General features: G+C 36.8%; 1 protein-coding gene across 2 annotated transcripts; it reads left to right on the top strand.

Annotated features, from left to right (window-relative positions):
- Window positions 1-1268: 1268 nt before the first annotated feature.
- Smp_055770.1 lies at window positions 1269-11542 on the top strand (the record flags this gene model as incomplete). 2 transcript variants are annotated; one of them, XM_018797427.1, is made up of 10 exons in its annotated part: window positions 1269-1326; window positions 1375-1428; window positions 1465-1556; window positions 1597-1768; window positions 4372-4677; window positions 6443-6607; window positions 7657-7782; window positions 8879-9014; window positions 9928-10115; window positions 11538-11542. In XM_018797427.1, the coding sequence occupies 10 exons, from the start codon at window positions 1269-1271 to the stop codon at window positions 11540-11542; spliced, it is 1302 nt and encodes a 433-aa protein (XP_018652471.1). The 2 variants fall into 2 exon arrangements, with proteins under 2 accessions (XP_018652471.1, XP_018652470.1); XM_018797428.1 differs by lacking the exon at window positions 11538-11542 and adding an exon at window positions 10607-10623 and having other exon boundaries at window positions 9928-10208.
- Window positions 11543-13218: the final 1676 nt, after the last annotated feature.

The following is a 13218-nucleotide window of genomic DNA, read 5'->3' on the forward strand; positions in this document are numbered from 1 at the left end:
GGTAGTTAGATACGATCCGTCTCTGACCATCCTTAAATATAGGACTAACTATGGCGTCTTTCCAGTCTCTAGGTAGTTGAACCTGTGAAAGGGACATGTTGAAGAGCATCGTGAGCGGTCTTGAGATAATGTCCGCAAGCGATGACAGCAAACGTGGGTGTAACCCATCGGGGCCCGGTATCTTACAAGGTTTTAGGTTAGTTATCAAAGGAAGAACAATATTCTCTGTCACGTGTAAAGGTCCTATGGCTGGTATCTCATTGTCAACGGTACAAGTAGTTGTAACACTACACGTAGAGTAGACTTCACTGAAATAGTTAGCAAATGTCTCCGCTTTCGCTAGATCAGATTCAGCCATAAAGCTGAATTTTCGCTTAACAGTAACGAGGGGATACCATCACTACGTTTCGTCCGCCTTTTAACGTACGAAAACAGTCGCTTCGGACAGGTACGGCTATCGTATGCCAACTGTCGTTCGTAAGCCGTGCGGGATTTAGCTATGATCTTTTTACATATATTCCGGATTTTTTTATATTCGCACTTAAATGATGCCTGACCTGTTGACAAGAATGATTTGACTATATTTATTTAGTTGACCAAAGATATCTAGTTCTTTTATGGTCTCAATGTGCAGTGTGTGTGAAATTAGGGGGAGGGGATCTTTACGGTACGTAAATCACCAAAGTCATTTAAGAATACCTGAGCTTTATCATAATCATCTCCTACTAATGAGATGGTACGATCCTCTACCCATAATTCTGAGATGCTGTCTATCCTCTTAATTCTTCTGTTTGTATAAGAACATAAGCGTCTGGGATATTCAGCAGCAGCGTATGACTTCGTACGTACATACATCAGTTCAAGTTGCCATACCACATTAGCACAGATACAATTGTCAATTCAAATCTTACCATGACTTACAAATTTCTTTTTCCTCTTTTATCTTCTATATACCCAGGTTCCTGCCTAGAGGTATTGGTGATCCACCGCTACTAGATACGGAAGCTAGTTAAGTGTAAGCTCCTGCTATTCCACCCACAACCATTTTAACCATTTGAATAAGATATATTTGAATTACAGGGCTATTAAATCTGTATTCTTGGACTTTTGATGGGACTTGCGTATTTTGAAGGTGTTTTAAGTAGCTTTTGGGCCATTATATGTTTAATTAATCCTGTTAAATTTACGTCTAAAGCTAATCAGTATTGAGAAATGAAGAAGTTCGAACGGATTAGGCGCACGTGTTGAATGCTGCGCAACGTTTTGACATGCAAAGCCCTATTGGGCAGTATGCTGCTCCGTCCTGTGATGCTGTGGCCCAATCTGGTATTTTGTGAAAGCGATTTCTTACCGTCATGTTTATTTTCACAATAGGACGACTCAAATGGTACTGCAACGAAATTCTCAGAAGGATCGAGGGTTCAGGACGTAGGTGCACATTACTAACGTTACATCGTTTTACAGCTATTTCAGTGATAGAGTTCAACAAAGAAGGCACACATCTGGCTTATGGAAATTCTGATGGGATTGTTAGTGTCATTGAAATCGGCCAAGCGGTTTGTAGACCTAGATTTTTGACGATAATGCTAGAATTAGGATCTCTCTGAAATAACACACCATCGCCATTCCTGTTCAAAACCGTATCAAGTTTTTTTAAGCCATGAACCAGAGTTTGACTGTCTGAAGTCCCAAGCAATAGAGGAGAAAATCAATCTTATACGCTGGCTCCCGAAATCTGGGCTTTCCCACTTCTTGTTATCTTCCAATGGTAAGCTTAAGCTTTCTAATAATATTACTATGGAAAGAGTTGTTCGAGGATATTAGTATATTTTTCCAGTGTTTGCACTTGTTAAATAGAAAATTCTGACGTATAGCCCACTCTGAATTATCTTAATCCTTTCTGATATCCTTAACAATTATTTTTTTAAGCTTTGGAGTTATTTCGAATATTCATAATAAAGCTTTCATAAGATCAGTCATGTTATTACTGCGTCGCAAGACTACTTGTTTGAGGTCAGGAATCTTTCGGACCGACTATGTAAATCAGGTCTCTAAATAAGTAAACAGTATTCTATCTTTTAGGTGTACTTAAGGAAGTATCGTTCGTTGGTAATTAGAGTTTATTTATTTATTATTTATTTAAACACATAAATATTGGTACAAAAAAGGACCAGATAAATATGCGCCTCACAAATCTCATTTGATTTGTGTGAGGTCTGTGATACTGCCCAGGTGCCCAGACTGAAGCAGGTGGTTTCCTTAGGGGGCCACACCCGGAGCCTTCTACCTAAAGGTCTAATCCACAAGGCAGTGGAGCATCGTAAGGAGATGCAGTCTCATGGTAGACGGTGGCCAACGATTGATTCATACACCATTTGTTCCTTCAGGATACTGGAGTCCATGTACACCATTAGTTTGGAATCAGGGTTTTCCAACTCCCCTATGTGGACTTTTCGTGTTCACCAACCCGGTTAAAGCGCCATACATTCGCTTTTCGTTTCCTTAATTTCGTAAACAACAGTAATGCGACGAGAAGGCAGTGAGTAGGATTTCCCTGGTAAAAGCTATATATGCGTAGCCATGTAAGAGCATTTTGAGAGGGAGAGCGGACTCTCCCCACTCTCGGCCGTACCAGGGCATTTGGGGGCGGTAATTAGAGTATTGAATTATGAGGGAATCAGTGCTTCCGAAGATAAAGATCTAGAAAGTAGACTAACTGGTTGCATCCAGCAGATTCCGTCACCTTCAAACTCAAAGTCGTATTTACCAGTATGACAAGTAAATACTTGTGTTGAGATAAGATGGTGGTTGGAGGTAGTCAACAGGATCGAATCCGTCAGGGAGCATCAGCTCCCTCAGGATTACAAGTACACCCTACTGACAAGTGCCAAGTAGTACGAAACCTAGGTCCATGGTTGACTACCTCCAACCACCATCTTATTTCAACATGGTGCATGCAATATCGAGTCACCTAGGTTTGTGGCCACATTGCAACATGATCGATAGGATTCGACCTGCACTAAAAAGGACCTAACATACATGACATTGATCACCACCCCGTGATCAATCACTTGTAAATACTTATGTTTTTCAAACTAAAGTCTAGTAACCAGCAAATTAAAAAGGGTGATATACAAATCTGGACACTGCAGTCAATATAGGTGGTAATTCTAATTTCGCGTTATTTAGGATCCCCATTCTAATCTCCTTTGTTTCCGTGTTCGATATTTGTCGAAAATAACGGATAGAAATCAGTAACCCTGTACATGATCCTGCCCATCCAGTCAATAGTCGGTGCATCAATACTTCCGCTGAACTTTAACACGGTGAGTGGAAAGTAAAACTTGGAAACATTCGTCAGTGACCCAAACAACCATGAACATTAACAAATAACATAAATTAGAGGATTGAGTTAACTTCGTAGTTGTTCGTTTCTGATAATAAGGTTGTACAGATTTAGTAAGCGTGGAGTTTTGACCTTGGTATTCAGTAACACAAATTTTGCAAGATATACTTGGTCAGTTGGTGAAGTGCCCGTGTGCTATCTTACAAGTCATCAAAGTACTTTTATGAGATCAGTAGGAACACTTGGGTCTTAAATACTTTGTGAGGATCATGTTGATATCTGTGCATAAGTTTGTCGCTTCTCCAGATGAACTTACTTCCGTGACTAGCTGTTGTGTCCGTTGTTATCTGTTGATTATGAGGGAGTTTCGCGTTAATAATTAGGTTTTCGTGAGGAATGTTCTCTCCACCATTCCTTACTAATCCAGATTATCGATCACAACTGAAAAACAATAATGATTCTCATCTTCAACATCTACGTGATGTTTAAACCATGAGTTTTACTATTATATCTAGCAATGGATTGTAAAAACTTATTTGGAACTGGTCAGCTCAATGTATCCCAGTGCGGCTGTTTACACTAACACAAACCCCGTTAAGATCCTAAAGATTGCTAATGGAGAAGCAAATCCTTATGAACGGTGATTCATGATATTCAGCTCATATTGGTTTCAGGTACATCCACCTGACGAGTCCCAAATAGGGAAAAACGTGCATCCTCGATCCCAATGCTAGCTACCATACACCTGTGCTTAAAAATGAGTTATGGTTGTTTCATACAAGAAGCCGCTAGTTTTAATCACGACTTATACCTAGTTTTTTTATTTACTCGCCTTTTTGAAATGATTAACTCAGTAAATAAAAGTTTGGTACCAATGCATATCGGCTGTGCAAATTTGTATTTATATATATTTATGTTCAAATCCGAAGATTTTTGGTCAGATGTTTAAAGATTTTTAATACACACAGCATATATGGTACATGCCATCAGATCGATCAGTCCTACCATTACTATTATTTTTACAGAACGTACTATAAAACTTTGGCAGTTGACTGAACTGCCGACACAGTCGTTTACAAATTTGAATTTCCCTGTTGAATCGGGTTGCCGACGTAAAGTTGTTATCAGGTCATTATCCGATATCAAAGTCCCTGTCTGTTTGAAGAATTATGGAAATACAAATATACGTGTACAGAATAAAAAAGTATTTGCTCGTGCCCACGGCTTTTCAATAGTCGGTTTGTCACCCTCTGCTGACCGTGAGACTTTCTTCTCTGCCGATCCACTGAGGATTAATATGTGGAACTTGGAAGTTACTAATGAGGTGTTCAGTATCCTTTTACCAATGACTTATTAAGTCTTTATTAACCATTTGCATTTTGTCAACTATCATTAATTTAGTTGGTATTAATCGCTTTTATCTTGAGTCGATTCTACTTTTTCAACGTTTAACTCGTAAAAATATATTTATATCCATAAAAGTTGTTTGTCACGATTCGTACAGACCACCAAACATATGTTACACGGTTCAATGTTGATGTCATGTTTTAGATTGAAATTGCTGATGAATTTCAAACCCCACTTCATAATATTGAAATCTCTTCAGTTCGATCCGATCTTATCTAGGTAGCTGCGTAAGTGCTGATGGTGACCTGAGTGATGAAATCAACTGAATTATAATGTAAACCAGAGTGGTTTATGCCAATCTGGGTCATCTTTTGCGCCTTCGTGATGTTAGTTTGGCTGTTATAGGTAAGGTGTACAACGTGTCAGTTAGATCAGTTTTCTATGCCTGTAAAACCTGGCCCCTTCTAGTTGAGGATTCTAGACAGCTCTGTGTTTGGTCATCGTTTTCTCCGAGGGGTTGCTGGCCTTCAATGGCAACACTGTTAGTGATGGGGAGGTTCTACAACGTGTGTTCACAACAGCGACAATTCAATTGATGTCACTGTTTTGAAATATCGACTTCGGTGTCTTGGACATGTACTGCGAATGTAGTCCCAACGAATTCCATATCGTTCATTATTTGCAGGTGCTTGGACTAGTTCGAAAAATTTGAGAGGTGGTCAGTGTATTACATGGTGTCATAGGATGAAAGGAAGTTGGAGAGGAATTGCATTTGTAGGACCTTTACAACTCTCCTGTTGGGTTCCTAAAGATATTGCGACACAGAAGCTTAAGATGTTATCAAAAATAGCTTAGAATAGATGCCAGTGGCGATCCTGATGTATTCTTCTTTTACTTAATTCGTAAAAGTGAAAGTGACTTTTTAACTGGAAGAATTCTTTTTGGTTGTATTTTTCCTAACCGGACTGCTTCTCCCATCATTATTACTGCTCTCAGTGTCAGACATTAATTTCTATTGATTGTTGTTCATTTGTATCATACTCACTTTACTTTTTCTACCTCTTCACAACCCCATATATCTTTGGCGCACCCATGTACCAATGTTTGTGTTCAAATAAATAGTCTACAATAAACTTATGGAAGGTGTTAACTTCAGAGAAGCTCTTACTTGGAAATCGATTCACTATGGAGCTGTATGCAGCTATAATGTGATGAACAGAAGTGTTTTGGATTGAGAATTAAGATGATTTTCAGTGTTGAAAATTATTTCAAAAGTTTATTGATTTATTGGATATAGCTTTTCCATGTATTTGAAGGACCTTTGAGTTAGAAATTCAATAATCATGACCATTTAAAAATGTGTTTAGACTGTCATCTGCAATTCACTGTAATTACCTGACTAGGAAAAACTCTGTGTTTTTAAAATATTTTAGGAAACAGCAGTTGTTTTGTCAACACGCTTTGGAGTTTTACTATAGTATTTAAGTAGTCTGTATTCAAAGGGTCAACTGTTGTGAATTACTGTATTTTCTTAAGAATTCCAACAGTTGTTATAGAATACTCACTAATACACTAAATATGAAATATCTGTCTAGTAACGATTTCACCAACTAACTGAGACAGTTTGAAGTATTGAAAGGAGCACTCAAATATGTATAGTCCTGTTTTAATTATATTTTTCTACTTGATTTTTCTGATATGCAATGTATTTTTCTCAACTCAAAACACCTTGACACTACTAATTTAAAGGTGTCATTGATCATATGCTTGATCGTTTGGACGATCGCTCACATCTGATCACTGGAATTAGTTGTAGCAATTCTTCCCCATCATTATTTGCATATGGCACTAACAGAGGTTCAATTTTTCTTTGTGACACACGGTCAAGCTCTCTTTGTGATCACGCTTCTCTTGGTAAGCATATTATTATTTTCTTATCCACCGGTTTTAAATTATACTATCAAATCACACAAAAAACTGTGGCGCATGTGTCTGTCTTTTGGTGCCCTTTTTCACCAATGTTTATGTGTTGGAATAAATAAATAAGTAGTTAGTCACCAGTAAGCCGCGGATATCCTCCTTTTTAATGACCATGTTTCACACCCATAAAGTAGGACGAAGCGAACTACTGCGAAGTAAACTCACCCTTTGTTTGGCAGAAGGATCTCGCCTACACCACAAGTGATACAATTTGGCAAAAGCCAATTGAGCCTTCTGAATGCGTGCTGAGATTTCATCAGATACCAGACCATCAAGACCTATGAGACTCCCAAGATAAGTGAAGCGATTGATACGCACAACTATTTCACTCCCTGTCACAAATTCAGGCGATGACGTAAGCCAGTCCTGAAATAACGTTCCATATTTGGTGGGAGAGAACCACATCCGAAACATGCTTGGATCGTTGCTTAAGGTGGTCAGAAGACTGGATTTTGTCAGCGTCTTCACCAAATAGAACTATATAATCTGCGTATTCTAAGTCAACAAGTGAATTTTCTTGCTGAAAATCAATCAATGAAAAGTCGGATATTCAAAGTGTTGTCTGAAAGCACGCCTATGACAAAGCTGAATAAAAGTGAGGGAAGCGGACAACCTTGACAAACATCACTTAAAGTCACTAATTCCGATGACAGTTTGCAATGGACTCTGATTCGACCAGTGGTGTTCAAGTAGAGAGCCTGTACAAGGTTAATGTACTTCTTTAGTATACCTTTCAGACAAAGACACTGCCACTAAGCCTTTTGATGTACATAACCAAATGATACCTTAAGGTCGAGAAATACAACTATGGTTGAGAGTCGGTAGGTATGTCGGTGTTTCAGAACCTGACTAAGGGCGAATATTGGGTCACAAGACCTCACTTAGGTGACTCGACGCCAAGTACAGGAGTCTATACCTGATTAACTTTTTCATGACTACGTTTTATCCATTTTTTTTCACACTCAGGTTTTTTTTCTCTAAAGTTTTTCATAGTCTTGCTGCAGACGAATCAGATGTGCTTACCATTCTCACTAATTCCGTTTCCGACTTGAAATTTGGCCAATGCTCCGATTATATTATATTTTCCCGTGATTATTTGAGCGTTAAAAGTAAACACTCATTTTAAATTTTTTTAAAAGTTTGTATAACTCCTAAACAATAATTTGTTTTTAAAGATATGGATGGTTCTGGATATTGTTCAGTTTAAAAGTTATTTCTCATCACAAACTTATATTGACCTAAGAACTGTTGACGAGCAGTAATTCAAGCAGGTGGCTGGAGATAGTCGGGAGAAAATTGTACTTAATCTAGGTTCCCTACCAGTTGAAATTTGTCCACAAAGCATACCTACACCCTTGAAATGACTCTCCATGTTATTTGAAACCACCCCATCCGATTTCACAGTTTAAGACATTATCTTTGAGCTGTTTGGGTCGCTACTTTTCTGTAATAGTGAGATATTTACAGTTGATTGATCACTGAGTATTGGCCGATTTTATGTTTGTCTAGTTCTTTGATACCCTCTAAATTTTATCGATCGAGTTGAAATGTAGCCAGTGGAGTAAGTAGATCTGACTTTGAGTGTACTATGTTGAGATATCATATGGTTAGATTGATTTAGGCTAGTGGCTTAATCGACGGAACTCAACCAACCTCAAAAGAGTAGGTAAATGTAGTACTAATCACTCAATAATTAATTGGTTATAGAACCAGGATGTGTCAGAGAGCTGTGTCATTTTAGTTTTCAATTTTCCTCTCAGCAGTGTATGTCTTTGTGATACAATGGGGAGTCTAATCTAAGACCTTCAGGTCTTGATAGGAGTACCATGTCTTTAGATCACTCTGTCGTAATCCAATGACAGATGTTTTAAGCTATAATAAATGCACAACATTTCTGTACTATAATTGAATGCTATCAATAAGATATCTGTTTCACTTATTGGCTAGTGTCTCACTCCAATTTTGTAAATTATTCTTATGGCTTGCAACTCACTAGCGAAACAAACAATTATGTTTAGGCACATGGTTTTCAAGGTTCCTTTGTTCAGTTTGAAATCAATTCCTTTTATTACCACTAAGTGACATGAAGTGGAGAACTTTCCATCGAGTTCTGAAAACGCTGAACACATTCTCACCCTACTTTCGACTGACCGTATATATATATATTTTGTGTTTTTTTTATTTATCCCCATACTCATGGTGTAGCTTGGGATTCACGAATGCCAACTCAACCAGTTGAAGTTTATCCTGTCCAACGTCATTTAAAAAAGCATTTAGCTGTTTTATACGAAAGTGAATTACTTTTTGATGATTTCAAACTAACTATATCTTCAAATGATCGGTATGTGAGTGGTTAGTTAGTAATCGATTTTTTGGTCCGGTTTTTTTAAAAGAGTAAACACATTTCTGTCCAAAAATAGTTTGAATGAATTAACAGCTTCGTGAACAAGACAACCTCAGGTGCTGTTAGAAGTGCAAGAGCGGTTGTCACTTCTGGGTTGCCTGCACCATAGAAAGATATTTCTTCTTGATGGATCTGAAAGCGCGATCGCAGAGCCCATGGAAAAGCTTCCTGAGCCCGGTCACACCCAACTTTTTTATGAGGTGCTTCTAATGTGTTAGCTACGTACATCAAAAAGCCCTACCGCCTAAGATGGAATTCCGTGGAGTAAAGATGTGACAGTTTTTCTTTGTTGGAAGGCAGCATCGCCTCAGATGCTGGTTGTCTAAGGGAAACACCTCACTGCTCTCTCTTAGTGATATCGACCTGCCTGTCATGGTAGGACCTAAAATAACAAGTGTTCCAGCCAATATGATTTCAACTATGAAAATACTGGAATCTCCACAAAACCCATTCTGATAATTCAACAAATATAGATGTAATATACTTAAATACAAAGGGGGATAGAAAAAGAATTATATAGAAAGGCAAAGAAAGTAGTTTTGTTATTTAAAGTGCATGTATTGTTGATATTTATTGTTCATAAAACTACTTATCCATACTCAGTATTGTTTGTTTGAATTTTCCCATTGATGTTTTTGGACTGCAACTGGTCAGTCAGGTACTGGGTTTGAATCCCAGAGTGAACATCAACTCTGAGATGCATGTACATCCAGCTGACGAGTCCCAAATAGGACGAAATGCGCGTCAAACTGGATTCCATTGCTAGTCACTATCCATCTTTGCTTATTTATCCATACGTTTTTTAAAGTTTCGTTTTAACAGTAAAACAATTTTTCTTTTTTTTCCCCAGTTGTATAATGACTGGTTCATATAATAATACTGTGAAAGTATTTGATCGACAAAATCCAATTGAAGGTTCATATAAACTTATTATGCAAGATGAAGATATGAATACATTCCATGATACATTTCGTACAACTGATGATAATACTTCTGTATTTGTTTCACCTATATCATCATCAACATCATCACCTGACGGTACTGAGTTAACATGGCCACGAAGGATACATGATGATTTGATTGATATCACTGAAAACTTTACCAGTTCATCATTTTCAGATAATAATACTAGTACTAATAATAATCCCAATTTCAATGAATCCATATTCACTGTAGATGTTGGACGTAAATGGTTACAAGTTAGTTGGAAACCTTGGTCTACTGTAGCTGCTGTCAGTCATACAGATGGTATTCACCTTATTGAAGCAATAAATTAATAGAATAAGTGCAATTTTTATACGATTTCTATATATATATATGTATATATATACATACATCTTTTCTTCCAGAAAAAAATACATTCCTAGTTATGTTATTTTTGTCGGCCTTGTTGTCTTCGGTCCTTATTTTTTAGGAAAAAAAGTATTTTTTACCAGAAATATTATTGGCCTTATAATGATGAACTTGCTCCGACTTATAAGTTACTTTGTTTTATTTCTTCTGTCTTGAACTATCTGTTTTTTCTTCAGCAGATAGTCACAATTGACATTCAACGCTTCGTCTTCTTCTTTCTCCTCATTTGTTCTCTCTTCTGTATTACTACTTTTACTATAACTGTTGTCATCTGTTGTTTATCTTGAAAAAAACAAGAAAAAAAAACCATATTCTCTTTTCAAACAAATTACTAATCAGTAAATTGTTGTATTCATCCTTCCTTCCTTCCGACCATCACTACTACTACTGCAACAGTGTACTTCATTTTGTCTGTCTCGTTTGCCGTCAGTCTGTTGTGTAGTAATTACATACCATATACTAGAGAAAATAGACTCACACGCATGCATGCATGCATGCTTTGAAGAATCAACAGTTAGCTTATTCCTTTTTCTTATTCTCTTCACTAATGATATTCTGTGCCAAACACATGTTTCCAATATCTACGCTATCACTATTATTATTATTATTATTATTACTCATAATAATAGTAACCATTATGGTTATTCATATTTTTGTTGCCTAGATTTCAATCTTATGTGTATAACATATATATATATTTATTTATGAGCATGTATTTTATGTACACTTTTCCCATAGTATAGTATTATTATTCTCATTCAAAACATTAAAACACAACGAAACATATGAATAGTTCCAAGTGGAATGAATACACAATGTGTATGTGTGTGTGTGACAGAGAGAGAGAAAGAAAGAGAATAAGTTACATACCCATAATTGATCATGTATACTTTCTTGTTCAACCTATCTCTTCTTCACTTACCCACATCTTGCTTTCTCATTTTATTGATGCATTATCATGAGTACAATTATTGTTTTACTACTTTATTAACATATATTATAATGAGGTTGATTATTATTATTATTTACTTATTTATTTATTCTGAATGTTACTAAAAATAGATTTTGTTTCTCCTATGTTTCTTTTGTTTGTTTCATAATTTCTAGGATAACTTTTTTAAATTTACTTGATACTACTATTATGATGAACAGAATTTGAAAAGAAAGTAATTATTTAAAGAAAAAAAACAGACTTTTATTTTTGTAGTTGAAAGCGTGAGTCAATTGAAGTTAGACCACCAGGGAGAACCTGGAAGCAGTGGATGGCCGTTTCGTCCTATTACGGGACTCCTCAGCAGTGCGCATCCACGACCTCGCCTCGCCAGAGCACTTAACCGATAGACCACTGAGTCGGCATTCCATGGTGTTTATGTCTAACTCCAACCAATCCATGGAATTGAGCAACCGTTCACCAATTGTATTCAGTGAGTTCCTATCTCACAACAGACGTCGTTTGAACTCCATTGAACTCCACTACTTCTCACTAGAACTCCTGGATTTACCTCTCAAAGTATGTTTTATGTAATTGTGAGTTGTTTTGAACACTTTTATCTAACTGAATGAACTACACCACGTCTCGATCGGGTCGATGCCATTTTCAAATGATAATTTAATTTTCAAAATTAGTCAGACCGGAACAGATGTAGCATTCGGTATTTATATTACTGTTGTGTTGTTGAATTGAATGAAATACTCAGTAGGCGTCCAGCTTGGATATCAACAGGATGGATTTCGTAAGGATCGGTCATGTACAAACGAAATCAAGACACTTTGGATCATCATTGAACAGTCGATTGAATGGAACTTGTCACTATACATCAACTTCCTTGACTATGAGAAGGCGTTTGACAGTGTGAATAGAAGAACACTATAGAAACTTCTTTGACACTGGTGTACCTGAGGAAATATTGTGAATACTATAAGAAATAGTTTATAGGAATATTTGTTACTTGATAAAGGATTTAAAGATATACTGATCTGTCTTAAGATAATCTTCATAAATTTGGTGACTGAATAAAGCTACTATATACAGTTTATTTAAGTTTAGAATTGTAAATCTAGTGTCACTCACACATCAGTGTTGTGTAGTTCCACCTTTATGTTCATCTTTGATTGGGATAAATATTCTTATCATGTACAGACTCTTGGCTGGCGACTACTGTTTCGGACTCAAGGATGAGGATAGAGAAAAGTTTGCGGATAGGCAAACTAATAGGAGTGGGGCTTACGTTAGTTCAAGGTTAATTGTGGTAGTTGGGACGTAACATTACTCACGGTTAAGGATACTACGTTATAGACGAAATACCAGACGTGAAGTCGAATAATTATAATTGGAATAGTGAATTTAACCAGTGATATAGATTGACGTCGGAGACATAACAATATTTGTACACACTTACCTATGGAGACTTCAGCCTCCATAGTCTTCAAAACAGTAATCGTTATTTCCTTGCTAGTATATGTGAAATCCAGAACTCATAGAAACCTGGTTTGATCTTCCATATGGACATTGATTTGACAGTTACACACTCACCGAACAAAATAACCAAAAACATAGTAACTCGGTAACCAATTCGTACTAATGAAAATAGAAATACGTATAAAATGTACAAATATGCGACATCTGAATAGCTTCTAACCAGGTCTATACAGTTCACAGGTGGACAAGAATGCCAGTTAGATTAGTTCAATCCGCTCTAAAACCGAACATTCAATTACAAGATAATGATTATATGAAAATTCAAGGATCACAAAAAAGGTTACTTGTCATTTCATTCTGATGACTGAT

The sequence above is a fragment of the Schistosoma mansoni genome, chromosome 4 (assembly GCF_000237925.1).
Source record: "Schistosoma mansoni strain Puerto Rico chromosome 4, complete genome".
NCBI lineage: Eukaryota > Metazoa > Platyhelminthes > Trematoda > Strigeidida > Schistosomatidae > Schistosoma > Schistosoma mansoni.